This window comes from Vulpes lagopus, chromosome 12 (assembly GCF_018345385.1).
Source record: "Vulpes lagopus strain Blue_001 chromosome 12, ASM1834538v1, whole genome shotgun sequence".
In the NCBI taxonomy this organism is placed as follows: Eukaryota; Metazoa; Chordata; class Mammalia; order Carnivora; family Canidae; genus Vulpes; species Vulpes lagopus.
The window spans coordinates 71,274,513-71,291,090 of record NC_054835.1 but is presented as its reverse complement, the minus strand read 5'-3'; the positions used below and the strand labels follow the sequence as shown (position 1 = coordinate 71,291,090).

The 16,578-nt window shown below is 51.6% G+C and overlaps 1 protein-coding gene and 1 long non-coding RNA gene across 2 annotated transcripts in view; one reads left to right on the top strand and one right to left on the bottom strand.

The window, feature by feature from the left end:
* LOC121473348 overlaps nucleotides 1-10,184 on the bottom strand; it is a 37,212-nt gene extending 27,028 nt beyond the window's left edge. Inside the window, exons 1-2 of the long non-coding RNA XR_005983141.1 lie at nucleotides 10,085-10,184; nucleotides 9,731-9,924 (exon numbers count right to left, since the gene is read on the bottom strand). This is a non-coding gene — a long non-coding RNA (uncharacterized LOC121473348). The remainder of the gene's footprint in view (nucleotides 1-9,730; nucleotides 9,925-10,084) is intronic.
* IGFBP7 (insulin like growth factor binding protein 7) overlaps nucleotides 8,779-16,578 on the top strand; it is a 69,540-nt gene continuing 61,740 nt past the window's right edge. The window contains exon 1 of the mRNA XM_041725589.1: nucleotides 8,779-9,291. Coding sequence (XP_041581523.1) covers nucleotides 8,817-9,291 — 475 coding nt within the window. The 5' untranslated portion in view covers nucleotides 8,779-8,816. The remainder of the gene's footprint in view (nucleotides 9,292-16,578) is intronic.

The window sequence follows — 16,578 nt, the reverse complement described above, 5'->3', positions numbered from 1 at the left end:
GTGGGCCTCAGACCCCACCACAGACTGCGCAGTCGAGTGGGGGCTTGGCTGTGCTTCCCAAGTGCAATTCTCAGAAGGGAACCAGACAAAGGAGGAGGGGTTCAGTCCCAGAGAGAGAGAGAGAAGAGGTTCTGGGGAATGAGATAAACGCTCAGCTTCTCTAGGGAATTCCAGAAGGAAGAAACAAGGTGTGAGACGTCTAGAGAGGATGGCGCACTCGGGACATTGGAGTCTTTGAGTTTGGTATCAGCGAGGTCAAAGGGCAAGTCCAGAGATGCCCTTTGGGAAATTTAAAATACTTTCAAAAATTTTTAAGCAGTCTGGCGTGTTTCTTATCCACTGAAGGTGGTTAATCAACAGGATTTATTTAGGTCTAAACCTTCGATTGACCAGGGCTGCCTCAAGGGGCCCAGATTAAAAATTTCCTATGTTCTAATGGGTTTGATGCAGTTAGACCAGAGAAGAGCTTTAACTGGGTCCCCAGTGAGCCTCTTCTTGCAAATGCTTGTGGTATAGAATTACATTAAGAATAACCGAAACAGATTTATCGAGCCGTCTTCTGAGAGGCACATGAAGCTGGCCAGTGTTGCTTTCCCACCTTAAGCCAATTTCCTGGACTCCCCAACGTCCATCACCACAGGGACATGCCATGGCTAAAAAGGTGGAAGGCTTCCCACAGAGTCACTGTCGCCACATTGTCAAAGCCCCTCCTAATATTCCCACTGTGTACTAACAGGACACCTCAGTTGGGTCTACTTCCCTCCCTGGGGGCTGCTCAAGCCTCCGGTAGACTCCCCAGCTGTGGGCTAGCCTGTCCTCCAAACTCCAGAGACCCGGGATCACACATAGAACATGAGCAATTTCACCAAAGGTCAAGGAGACACGAGTTCCTTTCTCCTAGAGTTGTATCCTCTCTTCCCTCTCTTGAATATCTGATTCCCCAGATTACTTTTTCTGCAATAAGAAAATCACTGGGGAACCTCCCCGACCCCCCATCAAGCCAATCACCAGTACATTCATGGGCTTCCAGAACCCGAGGCCAAGTAACACGAGGACAAAAATTTCACCTCTGAACCTTGGAGAAAACCTAAAAATGTTACTTCTCAACAAGGCATAGAAATATACTCAAGTGACCCAAGGGAATTCCACTCAACAAGAACCAAAAGAAGAGGGACTTTTTCCAGTATTCCCTTTAATCTGGCATATCAACATTTCTCTTAAAAAGCAAGCATTTTAATAAAACATTAATGCTATGAGAAGGCAGTAATGAGGGAGGTGCCCTGGCATTGGGGATCTGGATCTGAAACTTGATAGCTCTAGATGGTGACAACACTGGAATTAGCTTGCTACTCACCCAAGAGGCTGACACCAGCCAGGTACACTGCTGTAGTAGATAAAGTAACAGTCATGTCATTCGGTTATCAGCTTTTTAAAAAGTGAATCTTTAGCACCAGTGAAAGGAATGTTGTTATTCTACTCCCTTAACAAGTTTAAAAAAAAAAAGAAAAGAAAAAGAAAAAAGCAATATCAGTGAAGGAAAATTTGTTACTCAACATCTTAACATCCTAGCTGATGATCTGTTCAGAAGGGAAAAGATCAAAGCTCTCGGGATAAAAATCCTCACAGACTTTCAGACACCCAGATAACCCCCTCAGAAGCATAAAGTTTTCCTCACAGTTAAGTTTGTGACTGAACCACTTATTCTCTGAAAATATTTTTTTCATCCTTGTTTGATAGTCTCTGGGGCCTCTGACAATGATGAGGAGACATTCTTTATTTTTTATTTTTCTGCTTTGCCAAGGTGAGTTATGGAATCGGGCAACTGGAAGATTAATATGGGGGCACTGCATCATTTACCACCAAATGATCATACCATTTCCCCCATAACAAAAAAGGATGGAGCCTAATTATGGAATAACCCAAGGAGATTTCTTTCTACTTGTTGTCACAAGAAGCAATGCTTCTCTAATTTATTTTATAGGGGGATGCAAATGTAAAAGTCCGTGCTAATTCAAAGTTAAAGTGTAAAATAATGAATCTGAAGCCAGGAAATGAAGCTCCCAGAGATTTAACAGCCCCGTGTGATATATCTGGTATAGTGAGGATTAGAGCGTAAACCTAAATTTTCTTTGCACTTGTGTGTATTTGGAAGTTAGCTTATTATTCAGTGACCTTCCAAAATCTTGAAAGGTTGTCAAATAATAGAGCAGAATCTGAGAGAGATCATCTCCTTTGATGATCTCTAAAAGTCCTTCAGGGGTCTCTGTGCCCCTGATGACTCATGATCCGGGCTAATGGCATGCTCCAGCTTCACCTCGCTTTCAGTGACCTCTAGAGAGTCCTTCAAGTTCTGTGTCTCTAACATTGAATTTTATAGGCTTTTAATGCCTTTTCAATTATATCATTAGCTATTTCCCTGCATAGCTGTAGCTCTTTTAAGAGATCAGATGTGGAATGCTGATAAGAAATCGGTTTCTGTCCTTTATTAAACAATGAGATTGTATCATCGAGGGTCTTCATATAACAGAGAGAGAACCGACGTCAAGGGCTGACTCTAAGTCAAATTTCCGGCAATGTCTCCGCAACAATGTGATATGATCACTAGGGAGGCCCCCCTTTACCTTTCTAGAACTATCCAAAGAGGATAGACCTGGTTTTATAAAGAATCAGCATGTCCAAAATCAAGCTCATCATCGTCTCCTAACACAACAGTGTGCCAACAGCAGCTTTCACCAGGTCTTCCAGGCCAGAAATGTCAAGGTTTCTCTTGCCTTCCTCTCACAGTTACTTTCAGAGGCCTGTGTATTAACGTCTTAAAAAACCTCTCATCCTCTATATAGGGTCACTGCATGTCCCTCTTGTCCCAGGCAATCTTGATCTATGCCTGTTTGTCCCAGCATAATTGCGAACAGTACTCCCTTTTGCTCACGAAAGTGTCCAGGATGGACCTCATCCCTTCCCATCACCACAATTCACCTGAAGCCCTCATCGATTCCTGCCTGGATGGTAGTTGTAGTGGGCACTAGTAGTTACCCTGCTGTCTTCTCTCTCGCCCACTGACTTTTTAAAAATTCTAAGTCAGTGCCAGTTCTGTATCAGACACAATGTTGGCACCGGGCTGGGCCTCCCTGTACGTCTGTGCAGTGTGCACACAGGAAGCGAGTGAGGCTGAAATTCAGCCCTCCCATCACCTGCTAGGCCCTATATTTTGGTGCAGGCTTGGTTCCCCTCCCAGGAGGAAGAGGCGACTTCTTCTTGGCACAAAGGCACCATCTACTTGCCAAGTCTTGCTCTCTCTATACTGCATCTGCCTGGGTGGCAGGCACGGGGGCGGGGGGGGGGGGGGGGAGCTTTTTTCTAATTTATATAAAGACACTACAAAGACTAAAGGTAGCTCCTATTTTGTAAGAATTACACTCCTTCTTCAAATCTATCCCTATGTGAATCCATCCCTGTCTTCTGGACCAACCTTGCTACACTGCAAACCTGATCTTGCGTCTCCCCTGCATCCTTCAGCAGCTCACTGCCATCTATAAAGCTCCAGTCCAAAGTCATGGGCGTGGTGTGCAAAACCCTTGGTCACCTCCTCTCTGCCTTCTCTCCAGAGTCATTTCTCCTCCCACACACCTTGCTTCAGCTATCTTGGACTTTCTCCAGTTGTTGGGATGTGCCAAAATCATTTCCACTGGCTTCCTCCTTTTCACGTGCTGTTTATCTGGGCTGGAATCATCATCCACACCGGTTCCCACCACCTGACAATCTACTTCCTGACGATGATGAAAGAAGGGGAGGGAGAGGAGGAGAAAATGAAATGATGATAGAGATGATGAATAATTATCACAACAGACTGTTAGTTAGAACAACTTTTCCTGTGCCTGGAAATGGAGCAGGATCCATACCCCCAAAACACAGATGCTATGTGTCTCCCCACATTCTAGAAAAGAGCCAGCAAGAACTGGAGCAGAGTGCTCCTCAGTGCTAAATGGCCTACAACAATCAACCCCACCCAGCACACTAACCCCTACTCTATAAAAGCAGGTTGAGTGAGAGCCTAGTGGAGGACACAGGTGGGTTCTCCTCTGCTTCCATGCCTACCCCCGGCTACCCAAAGAAGCCAAGGTGGGGGGAGCAGCCAATGTATCTGTGGTGTTTCCAGAAAAAGGGAGACAGATGTTCCATTTTCCAGTTAGATATCTGCTGGAGAGGCAGGGCACAGAGGGACACAGCAGGGCAGGCCGCATGGCTCCATGAGCTTCCCATAAATGCCACTGAAGTGTGCTGGCCGGGGAGTCTTGGAGATGCCCCACCAAGAAGGGTGCTTGTCAGGTACATGGATCCATTGGCAGAGGGTTTGGGGGTGTGTTATGGGTCGGGGTGGGAAAATGTTGAGCTCAAGTAAGACAGAAAAGGAGCTGGAGGGCAAATCTCTCATGTGCCACTGCCCTTCATCCAAAGGCCACCAGGAGCACACCTGTAGTCAAATAATTGGCTTTCTTATTCATTGTAGAAGAGAGAATGAGCTCCATATGGAACTGAGGGATTCCCACAGTTAAGAGGGTGTTAGAAAGAACCTATTACAGAATTTGGACTTTGAGTAATTTGGGGGAAGGTCTAAGGAGGAAGCAGGAGTTTACTCTGAATGGAACAATTCTCTGATTATCTCAATAACTCTTATCTGTAGGGAAGGCAGATCCAAGTAAAAAAAATAATAAATGGTAAAGTAAAAGACTTTTTTTCTCCCAATTTTTTATTTAGATAAAGTAGCAGTCTTGTTTAGTGAGGGAAGGGGTGTTTAGTATTTTGTGGCTGGCACCTTGTCTGCAGTAGGAATAGGACCTTTATACCCTTAGGAAACCAACCCTCAAAAAAAAAAAAAAAAAAAAAAGGAAACCAACCCTCCCAGCATCTTGATCTTGGACTTCGAGACTCCAGAATTGGAAGAAAATTAATTTCTGCTTATTTAAGCTGCCTCATCTGTGGTATGCAGAAGGAGCCCGATGCAGGACTTGATTCCAGGACCCCAGGATCACGACGTGAGCCCAAGGCAGACGCTCAACCACTGAGCCACCCAGGTGTCACTCACTCTCACCACTTCTATTCCACATTATACTGGAGGTTCTAACCAGAACAATTAGGCAAATAATAATAATGATAATAATAATAATAATAATAATAATAGAGGGTATCAAGATTAAACAGGAGGAAGCATAAAATTCTATTTGCAAATGACATAATCCCTTCTCCAACACCCAGGTTTTTCATCTCACTAGAACTGAAGCTGAATAGGTGGCAACGTCTTCTTTCTTGGAAGCAAGGAGTTGCCAAATTTCTTTGTAAAGGCTCCATCTTCCTGCCGTTTCTTCTTCCTCTGAGTAGCCACCTCTGTTCCTATTTTCAGGTGCTCCGCATTGACGCTGTCACCACAGCCCAGGCGCCCCCTTCAATGATGAGAACCCCGCTTTCTCTCCCGCTCGCTGGGCAGTGAGGGCCCCCAAAGGAACTCTACTGTCCCATGTGCCTGCTTTCTAACTGCTGGCTTGGATGCCGGGTTTCAAAACACCACACAGCTGTGGTCAGTGCCCCCCACCCCAAACTTGTAGAGCCTGAGGGCTTCATCTGGCTGCACACCCACCTGGGAGCTAACTTGATAAGCACCTGTACCGCCTGCCTTTCTAACCCGCTCCCAAACCTCTCCCCCAAAACCCGGTGCAACTGGTGTGGCCTTATGTGGCCCCTCAACTAAACTCCTTGAACTGGGATCCTTGTTCTCAGGATCAGCTTCTGGGGACCCTAAAACTACAGCAGATAGTCATAGTGGGTCATCATGAACCTAGTGGACCTTGACCAGTGAATTCATAATGTTGCAACAGAAGAGGAAAAATCAGTGCAATCTGCACTCGTTTCGATTTGGGACTGTATACCGGGTCCCGAAACTCTATCTCACAGTGGGACAAAGGCAAGAATATTTAAGGAAACTCTCTCCAAAGACTTTTCATCGTTTTACAATTGTCATGTCAACATATAACCTTTCAAACGAAAGTGCCACTTTTCCAGAAAATCTGAGGCCAAAAAAAGCAGGGCTGCTAGGTTTTCTGGTCAGGAGGGTGCTTGGTTTTTTACTCCCTGAATACATTTTGCAATTGCATAATTTCCAAAAAAAGTTTACAGGAATCCTAGTAAGACCGATGAGAGTGACATCCATATACTGCCGGTGGCATGGTGGACCGCACACTTTGAGTTAGCAATCCTAGAAATCCTTGGATTTATGCTAAGAAGAAAGAACTCTAAAGAACTAAAAGGTGACATGCAGAACGATGCACATGGCAGTGTTGTATGCTGGATAAAAATGGAAAGAATTTAAATGTCTGCATAGGAAAGACTTGAAGGGCAGGCTCTCAGAAAAAGAGGCTTTAAGGGTCAGTTGGCAGCGCACTTTACAGAAAGACGAAGAAACGCCAGTGGTTTAGATTAAAAATCTCATGGGATTAATGGTGACAATTGCTGCAGGTGCCTCCAGTGGGCACATGCAGCTGTGCCCCGTTCTCTTGATTGGGAGCCAGCACAATCCAGAATGAACCTAAGGCAGTGAGACGGCTCCCTCAGGTTTGTACTCACGCTTAAGACTTGATTTGGGGGCAGCCCGGGGGGCTCAGCGGCTTAGCGCCGCCTTCGGCCTGGGGTGTGATCCTGGGGTCACAGGATCGAGTCCCGCGATGAGCTCCCCGCGTGGAGCCTGCTTCTCCCCCTGTGTCTCTCATGAATAAATAAATAAAATCTTTAAAAATAAAGCTTGACTTGGCATAAGAAAGCACAGGGTTGGCCATGATTTGTCCTCTTAGCCTGGCACCTAAGGCCACACGGAGCCTGTGGCCAATGGGGACAGCAAACCCCATGCGGGGCCTTAAGCACCGATTGTTCTTAAGAGCTTCCCAGCCGCCGCGTCTTCAGTAGCCGGGGCCGAGCCCCTGGAGACTTCACTAGGTTATCAGCCTGGGGGGCCTCGGGCGGGCGGGGGCAGCGAGGGGGCGGCGGGGACAGTGGAGGGGCAGCGGAGGGCAGCGGGGGGCAGTGCGGGGCAGCGGGGGGCAGCGGGGGACAGCGGAGGGCAGCGGGGGGCAGTGCGGGGCAGCGGGGGGCAGTGGGGGGCAGCGGGGGGCAGCGGGGGGGCAGTGCGGGGCAGCGGGGGACAGCCCGGGGCAGCGGAGGGCAGCGGGGGGCAGTGCGGGGCAGCGGAGGGCAGCGGGGGGCAGCGGGGGGCAGTGCGGGGCAGCGGGGGGCAGTGCGGGGCAGCGGGGGGCAGCGGGGGGCAGCGGGGGGCAGCGGGGGGCAGTGGGGGGCAGTGCGGGGCAGCGGAGGGCAGCAGGGGGCAGCGGGGGGCAGCGGAGGGCAGCGGGGGGCAGCGGAGGGCAGCGGAGGGCAGCGGGGGGGCAGTGCAGGGCAGCGGGGGGCAGTGGGGGGCAGCGGGGGGCAGCGGGGGGCAGCAGAGGGCAGCGGAGGGCAGCGGGGGGGCAGTGCGGGGCAGCGGGGGGCAGTGGGAGGCAGCGGGGGGCAGCGGAGGGCAGCGGGGGGGCAGTGCGGGGCAGCGGGGGGCAGCGGGGGGCAGCGGGGGGCAGCGGGGGCAGCGGAGGGCAGCGGGGGGCAGCGGAGGGCAGCGGGGGGCAGCGGGGGGCAGCAGGGGGCAGCGGAGGGCAGCGGGGGGCAGCGGGGGGCAGCGGGGGGCAGTGCGGGGCAGCGGGGGGCAGCGGGGGGCAGCAGGGGGCAGCGGAGGGCAGCGGGGGGCAGCGGGGGGCAGCGGAGGGCAGCGGGGGGCAGCGGGGGGCAGTGCGGGGCAGCGGGGGGCAGCGGGGGGCAGCGGGGGGCAGTGCGGGGCAACGGGGGGCAGCGGAGGGGCGGTGAGGGCAGCGGGGGGGAGCGGAGGGGCAGTGCGGGGCAGCGGAGGGGCGGTGAGGGCAGCGGGGGGCAGCGGAGGGGCGGTGAGGGCAGCGGAGGAGCAGTGCGGGGCAGCGGGGGGGCGGTGAGGGCAGCGGGGGGGAGCGGAGGAGCAGTGCGGGGCAGCGGAGGGGCGGTGAGGGCAGCGGGGGGGAGCGGAGGGGCAGTGCGGGGCAGCGGAGGGGCGGTGAGGGCAGTGCGGGGCAGCGGGGGGCAGTGCGGGGCAGCGGAGGGGCGGTGAGGGCAGTGCGGGGCAGCGGAGGGGCGGTGAGGGCAGCGGGGGGCAGCGGGGGGCAGTGCGGGGCAGCGGAGGGGCGGTGAGGGCAGTGCGGGGCAGCGGGGGGCAGTGCGGGGCAGCGGAGGGGCGGTGAGGGCAGTGCGGGGCAGCGGAGGGGCGGTGAGGGCAGCGGGGGGCAGCGGGGGGCAGTGCGGGGCAGCGGAGGGGCGGTGAGGGCAGTGCGGGGCAGCGGGGGGCAGTGCGGGGCAGCGGAGGGGCGGTGAGGGCAGTGCGGGGCAGCGGAGGGGCGGTGAGGGCAGCGGGGGGGAGCGGAGGGGCAGTGCGGGGCAGCGGGGGGGCGGCGAGGGCAGCGGGGGGGAGCGGAGGGCAGCGGGGGGCAGCGCGGGCGGCGGGGGCGGGCGGCGGGGGCGCGGGGAGGCGAGGCGCCGGGAACCGCACTTGGGCCCCCTGCCCCGGACGCCCCGCCCCCCGCCCCCCCCCCCCCCCCCCCCCCCCCCCCGCGGCAGCGGCGCGCGGCGGCCAGGCGGTCCCGGGAGGGGGACCGCCCCGGGGAGTGGTTCCCGCGGCCGGGCCGGGCGGGGCGCCGGGTTTAAGGCTCGGCCCGCGGGCCCCGACCCAGTCGCGCTCCCGCCCGCCGCCGCGCCCAGCCATGGAGCGGCCGCCGCTGCGCGCCCTGCTGCTCGGCGCCGCCGGGGTGCTGCTCCTGCTCCTGCCCCTCTCCTCTTCCTCCTCTTCGGACGCCTGCGGCCCCTGCGAGCCGGCCGCCTGCCCGGCCCTGCCCCCGCGGGGCTGCCCGCTGGGCGAGACCCGCGACGCGTGCGGCTGCTGCCCGGTGTGCGCGCGCGGCGAGGGCGAGCCGTGCGGGGGCGGCGGCGCCGGCAGGGGGCACTGCGCGCCGGGCCTGGAGTGCGTGAAGAGCCGCAAGAGGCGGAAGGGTAAAGCCGGGGCAGCCGCCGGCGGCGCGGCGGGGGGCGGCGTGTGCGTGTGCAAGAGCCGCTACCCGGTGTGCGGCAGCGACGGCGTCACCTACCCCAGCGGCTGCCAGCTGCGCGCCGCCAGCCTGCGCGCCGAGAGCCGCGGGGACAAGGCCGTCACCCAGGTCAGCAAGGGCACCTGCGAGCAAGGTGGGCACGCGCGCCGCCCCGGCCCGCCCCGCCCCGCCCCGCCCCGGCTCCCCCTGGCGGAGCGCGCCCGCCGAGCCCCGACGGCCGCAGGGGCGGCGCCCCCCTCCTCTCCTCTCCTCTCCTTTCCTCTTTTTTGCTGCTTTTATCTCGGAAGCCGGTTGCGCGCGCCAGGGGCGAGGATGCGGCGGGGCGAGCGCGCGCAGACCCCGGTGCCGCCCCCCGCCCCCCGCCCGCGCTAAACGGCTGGCGCGGCCCCCGCTGCGGGAGACGCCGGCGCCGCCGCCTCTGGGGTCCTCCCGCCCGGGCTCGGGGCGACGGCGGGGCGGGGCGGGGCGGGGCGGGGGGCGGCGAGCGCCCGGGTGAGGGTCCCGCGGAGTCGCTCGCCGCGCGCGTCGGGGTGGCCCGAGCGCCCCTTACAAGTCGGGTTTCGTTCACTTACTGCAAAGTCTGGCCCCTTCTCTGTGGGCCAGGAGTACAAACTGCTGCAGGAAAGTTTTAACGGTGTCGCCTGTTTGGTGAACCTTCTGGCCGGTTTTGTTGTTCTTTCGTGTCCCCTTTTGGGGCCTTCATCGCCCAGGATGCGCTGCTCAGCAGGAATGCCTTTGAGGCGCTTTTATTCCGGGCAGGTCCAGACTTGCCATAAAAGAAAGGGGAAAATAAAATAAGAGTCTGGACTTGTAAGGAGGAGAAGGAGAAAAAAAAAAAAAAAAAAAAAAAAACCTCAGAGATTTTTAACTCTGTCTGAAATAACATTTTCCATAGGCAGTGACTTCAGGGGAGAGTCAGAGCCAACCTTGGCAGCCCCTCTCTGGCCCCTGCCAGTGTAGAACAAGGGAAGGGAGGCGGTTCTCCTGAAATGACAGGAGCAGTTGCCTCTTTAAAGCACAGCTCAGGCTTTCTCCACACTTTCCAAATGATTCTTTTTTTAGAGTTCTTCCCAGAACTCCGTGCTCTGATAGGTCCTATGTCACTGATTTCAGAGTTCACCCCCAAAAGCCTTGAATCGTGTAACTTACGGTTGACTGTTTATATTATGGTCACCTTAAGCCTAGAAAATCACCACCCAGAATAATTCTCAGTACTTTTCCGACAGCAACAGTCATGTGTTCTTTTGGATCCCATTTATCAGTCCTACCCTGAAAAGAGAAGTGTGTGGGGTTTAAATATATATATATATTTTTTTTAATTTTTTATTTATTTATGATAGTCACAGAGAGAGAGAGAGAGGCAGAGATAAAGGCAGAGGGAGAAGCAGGCTCCATGCACCGGGAGCCCGACGTGGGATTCGATCCCGGGTCTCCAGGATCGCGCCCTGGGCCAAAGGCAGGCGCCAAACCGCTGCGCCACCCAGGGATCCCCCTGTGTGGGGTTTAAAAACTCGTTCCACGTACTGAGATTTTCTTAGAAACAGTCCAAGGGGACTTTTTCCCCATAGTCTTCCCAAATCTCTGGTTATCAGAGCAGAAGGTTAGCTCGGTGATTGTTTAAGCATTGTTGCCAGTTCTGGCCGGTAGCTTTATCCCTTTTTCTCTCCTGCTATGTGCATCCCTAAATGCACAGTGGGATTATAAAATCTTGAGACTGATAGTCCTGTAGAACTGGTCCTATCACCTCCATGTACACCCTGTTCCTTAGCATCCTTCCAGACTGCAAACCCCATGAAGATGCGGACCTGGTTTTTCTTTTTTTGGGGGGGGGGGGCACAGAATGTTAAGAGAACTACCACCTAAAACTGAAAACCCTGACATAAATTAGCCTTTTCTTCCCAATCTAAATTTAGAGATATGGGGTCTAGGGCCTGGGACCATTTATGGGAGGAATGCCAGAGAAAGCAGAAGAGAATGTGAAGCCAACCAGTGTACTTTTCTACAACAGAGTCAAATGGGGCTAAAGCCATACGTGTTAATACATTTTTCCTGACGTGGATGTGTTCGGACAATTACAGAGGCAAGCCGGGCAGAGTGCCGTTTATTTCTGTGCCATTTGGTACTGGGGCTCTGCAAAGAATAGGAAATGCGTTTGCTAGCTTTCTCCAGCCATTTCCACCCCAAGAAGAAACTTGAGTTATGCTTCCTGGAGTATTTAGAGGAAGGGGGCATTGCTGTTCATCTCGTTAGCCAGAGTTTATTGAGCATCTAGCACACATCAGCACGGTGTTCTGTACAGCCAAGGATGCACCAACAGATCTGGTCGTGCTAATTAAAAGTATCCTAATTAATTAATTAAAATAAATAAAATAAATAAAAATAAAAGGATCCATACAGGTTGCAACTGCTCCTCCCTGAGTGGTTTCCTTAGAGCCCTGGAGACACTCCCAATCGTCCCCTTCTTTTCTGAGACCACCACTTAACCATATAGGAAAAGATCTTCCTCTGCTTGTTTCTGTACCTGTGATAAGAGGCAAAGCCATCTTCTTGAAGATATGTCCAGAAGGTAATGAGCTAATAATCTCAAACCTTGGAACTGCCATCACGAAGTTAGTGCCGTTAGATCTTACTGAGGTCCCTGATGTCATGAGTAACTGGAAGAGGGGATTTGACAGTTCAGTTTAATAAGGAGTTATTATAGACGTGCTGAGATCTATAATAAAATCACACAGTTGGAAGAGAATATGGTGCTCCTTCATTCCGTTTCGTGGTTAACACCTTTTTTTTTATTATTTTTATTTATTTATGATAGTCACAGAGAGAGAGAGAGAGAGGCAGAGACACAGGCGGAGGGAGAAGCAGGCTCCATGCACTGGGAGCCCGACGTGGGATTCGATCCCGGGTCTCCAGGATCGCACCCTGGGCCAAAGGCAGGTGCTAAACCGCTGTGCCACCCAGGGTTCCCGGTTAACACCTTTTGTTTGTGGTCTTTTAAATCTGAGCTTCTTGGCAATTCCATTTTCAGTGGTCTTGGGTTTCTGTTTAGTGCTTTTAGGACCAAGTTCATACCTGGCAGCGCATACGAGGCTCTTTACCATAACTGTATTATTTTGGCTTCTTCTCTCCAACCCCCTTATGGTCCAGCCACCGTAAGCGCTGCTGTATGCTATTATTTGCAATAATAATGCAAAGGGTGCAAACACCCTCACTATCTCTCCACCCTTTGAACGCCAGGCCTTCCAGAACTGGCCCATGTCCCTTTCTCCATGAAGCTCCTTAACACCCCCGTTCTTCTCCACCCACCCTCTATCCCCATAATGATGTCCTTCTCCTCCTTCGGTTCTCTGTACGCATCCAGCCATTTTTCAACAGTATTTATTGCAGACATACTGTGTATATGTAAGCAAGAGGCGTTCTAGCAGAAATAGTAAGACACTGAGCTCTAGAGCCAGACTCCTGGGTGTGAATCTCAACCCTGTCACTTATCCTTAGGCGAGTCGCTTGATCTCTTGGGACCGGGTTTCCTCGCCTGTAATAAAACGATTCTAACCAGACCTATCTCAGAGTTGCTGTTAAGATTCATTATAAGGGAAAGGAGGGGAACTGGGTGGGGAAAAATTAGGGAGACAAACCATGAGAGACTCCTAAGTCTGGGAAACAAAGGGTTGCAGAAAGGGGGGGATGGGGTAACTGGGTGATGGGCACTAAGGAGGACACTTGATGGGATGAGCACTGGGCATTATACTGTATGTTAACAAACTGAATTTAGACTTAAAAATTTTTTTAAAAAAAATTCAGTGTTGTGGAGGTTATCCATAGCAAGTACTCAATAAATGTTCATTGTCATTGTGGAACTTGAAAGTAAGCTCCATGAGGAAAGGAGCTCCTGATCTATGCCTACATCAAGTGTGTTTTAAACATACGTTGAATGAGTGTATGGATTTGCCAGGCATTCTTCTAGTCTCAGGGCGAGCAGCCTTAAAATAAACAAGATCCCTCTCTCACGGCTTTTACTCTAAGCTTTAGACAGAAACAAACCTTTTCATTTGATAGCATGTCCTGTGAAGAATGCACCACAGGAAAATGGGATGGAGGCTAGGGGTGGATGAGCGGTGTTAAGTGGGGTGGGCCACGCCATGAGGAGGATCCATGTGGGGATTTCAGCAAAGGGACCAGAATTCCTGAGGGAAACAAGCTCTGCTAGTTAGTATAGCATTCCCCATGGTCTCCAAAGGGCTCTTTGAATGTCTGTCTCCCCCCTCCACCCCCACTAGGAGCATCCTAAAAGAAGACGGACTCCACCTTATAATAAGTATTTATAAATACAGTGGCTGGCAGATAATTGGACACTTTGTAAATATTTGTTGATTAAACAAAAGAATCCATGTAAGAAAGAGCCTTCCCATTTGGAAATGCAGGGTATGGACTCTCCTGCCTGCCTGTTCTCTTTTCTCCTTGTATATTGTGCCTTCCTCAAGTCCAGGCCAGCGAATACATCTGACTGTTGACTCCTCTTCCCTTCCCCGGCTATCCTGAACTCTAACATTAGGTAATCACGTTCCCCACCCCGCAAATCCCAACATTTCTCCGTCCCCACTGTGGTAAGGATTAGGTTCAGAGCTGCAGAAACTGTTCTGCAAATGGAAAAAGCTTCAGTAAAAGATTTTGGTTTTCAGAAACTCATTTTGTTTGATGGATTTTAAACATTCACTCTTTGAGAAGCTCATTTTAATGCTGATAGGCCATCATTTAAATGTCCATGTCCTATTACCAGCCGCCAATGAGTTATGAACTTGCGATACCATGATTTATAATGAACCTATGTGTGATCATCCTCCCTGTTTCTGCACCGAAGCTCCTAAAGTCCTTGGAATCTCTGAAGTGTGGGAGTGATCAGGGCAGTTTTTGTTATGTTAATGAGTGACTTTGGGACCAAGGAGGGTGCTGGCTGCCTGCCAGTGGAACCAACCACTTGATTATTGGGTGGGAACTTTCAGACCCACCCACCCACCCCCATCTCCTGGGAGGACAGAGGGGCCGGAGATTGAGTTCAATCACCAATGATTGTCATTGAATCAATAATACACAGTGATGAAGCCTCCACAAATACCCAAAAGGGGCGGGTTCAGAGAGCTTCTGGATTGGTGGACACGTGGAGATGCTGGGAGAGTGGCCCTCCTGGACAGGGCATGGAAGCTCTATACCCCTTCCCCCATACGTTGCCCTACACATCTCTTCTGTCTGGCTCTTCCTGAGTTGTATTGTTGTATAATAAACCAATAGTTTTTTTAAGCAAAATGTTTCTCTGAGTTCCGTGAGCCACACTTGCAAATTAATTGAACCCAAGGAGGGAGTGGTTGGAACCACCAATCTATAAGCAACCAGAAGCGCAGGTGGCAAACTGGACTTGCAATAGGCATCTGAAGTCCTGTGGGACTGAGCTGTGGGATCTTATGCTATCTCCAGGTAGATAGTGTCAGAAAAGGATTTTAGGTCACCCTGCTGGTGTCAAAGAATTGGCACTGGTGTCAGAATTGTGGAACTTTATCAAAAGTTGAAACAGGGATTCCAAAATTATTAATGGTCTGGTTTATCTGCAGGGATGGGGGGAATGGAAGTCCGTGCAATACTTTGTTAAACTAACACAGTTCTACCATAAGATGGGCCCAGAGCCCAGAGGAGAGGGATCCTTAACCCAGATTTGTAGGAAAAGAGCCAGGAAAGAATTTCTGGGAAAATAAGGTCCTGAGACAAGAATGTACAGGAATTGGCTGCAGAAGAGCTGGCATGGGAGTTGGAATGGACTTAGAAGGGAGATGAGAAGGGTATCAGCCGTGGAAGGACTAGCACGTGGTTCCATGGTGCTGCCTTGCAGAGAGAGAGCGAACTGTCCAGTTCGCTGGCAGCTGGACCGTTGGCAGAGTCCAGTGATGGAGAAGTTTAGATGCATCAAAGTTTAGAGGTGATCCCAAGAGTAGTGGGACCTATTGAGTGCTGCTGTTGGATTTATGTTTTTTAAAAATCTTTATTGGTAGGGGCACCTGGGTGGCTCAGTCGGTTAAGTGTCGACCTTTAGTTCAGATCATGATCCCGGAGTCCTAGATTCGGGATCAAGCCCTGCATTGGGCTCCCTGCTCAGTGGGGAGTCTGCTTCCCCCTCTGCCCCTCACCCCACTTGCTTGCTCTCTCTTTCTCTCTCTCTCTCAAATAAATATATAAAAATCTTTTAAAAAAAAAAATCTGTGTTGACCACCATTAGAATGGACTGGAAAGGGGCAAGACTTGCAGTCAGACTCCCATTAGGAAGCTGTTAAAGTAATCCCAACAGGAGATGCCTAGACTTCTTCACAAGACCTTAATAAGTTTCTCAGATCTTAGAAGCATTGTCAGATCTGGGTTCCTAACCTACCGTGACAAGCTGTGTGTTCCTTGGGATAGAGGAGCCCATTGTGCCTCGCTTTACAAAGTGCCCTCACGTCACTAGCTCATTAGCCAGCCCTGCTCCCGAATTACAGCCCCTTGCTCATTTCTGGAAGCTCTTCCTTTCTCTCCACAATCCCCATTCCTCTCTCTCTTTTCAAATCAGAAACCGAAAAAGACACATCCCCCCAAAAAAGTCTACCCCAGCCCAATAGAAATACTTTAAATATTTTTTCTGGCCTCCTTTGTCCTTCTTGAGCACAGAAACCTGAGGGCCTTGGTTCCTTCTTATTTTATCTAGTTTTGATCACCACATTTCAGGAAAGATTTGAAAACCTGAAGAAGCTTTAGAAAAGCTAATAGGCAGCCTTGGAAAAGGGTCTAAAGGACTTAAGATTCTTTTCTAGGAAAGGAATCCAAAGAACAAGTTAATGTTTCTTCATGTTTGGGGAATGAGTTATTATTAAATGGAAGGTGCCAGACCCGTTCTACAATTCCTCAGGAGATGGAATTAAACAGCCTGGAATTAAGTAGCCATGAGGCACATTTAGATTACCCAGTAGGAAGAATTTGCTCGTAAAAAAAAAACAAAAAAACAAAAAAAAAAAACACTGCTCCTGTTGGGAGGCGAGAGAATTCTGTTTGAAAGATTCTCTCATGGAGAGTTGAGAGAACTCAAGTGAGGAAGGGAAGCATGTGGAAGAGGCTGTTACAAGTTTTAAAATCTTTGATCCTTGGTGTGCCTGGGTGGCTCAGTGAGTTAAGCACCCGCCTTCGGCTCAGGTACATGATCCTGGGGTCCTGGGATCAGGATCGAGCTCCGCATCAGGCTCCTTGCTCAGCGGGGAGTCTACTTCTCCCTCTGCCTCTTATCCTACTCATGATTCTCTCTCTCTCTCTCTGTCTCTCTCTCTTTCTCTCTCTCTCAAATAAAGTTTTTAAAAAATTAAAATCTTTGATATTCTAGAGCTATGAGATAGAATGATTGAGCTAAGCAGGC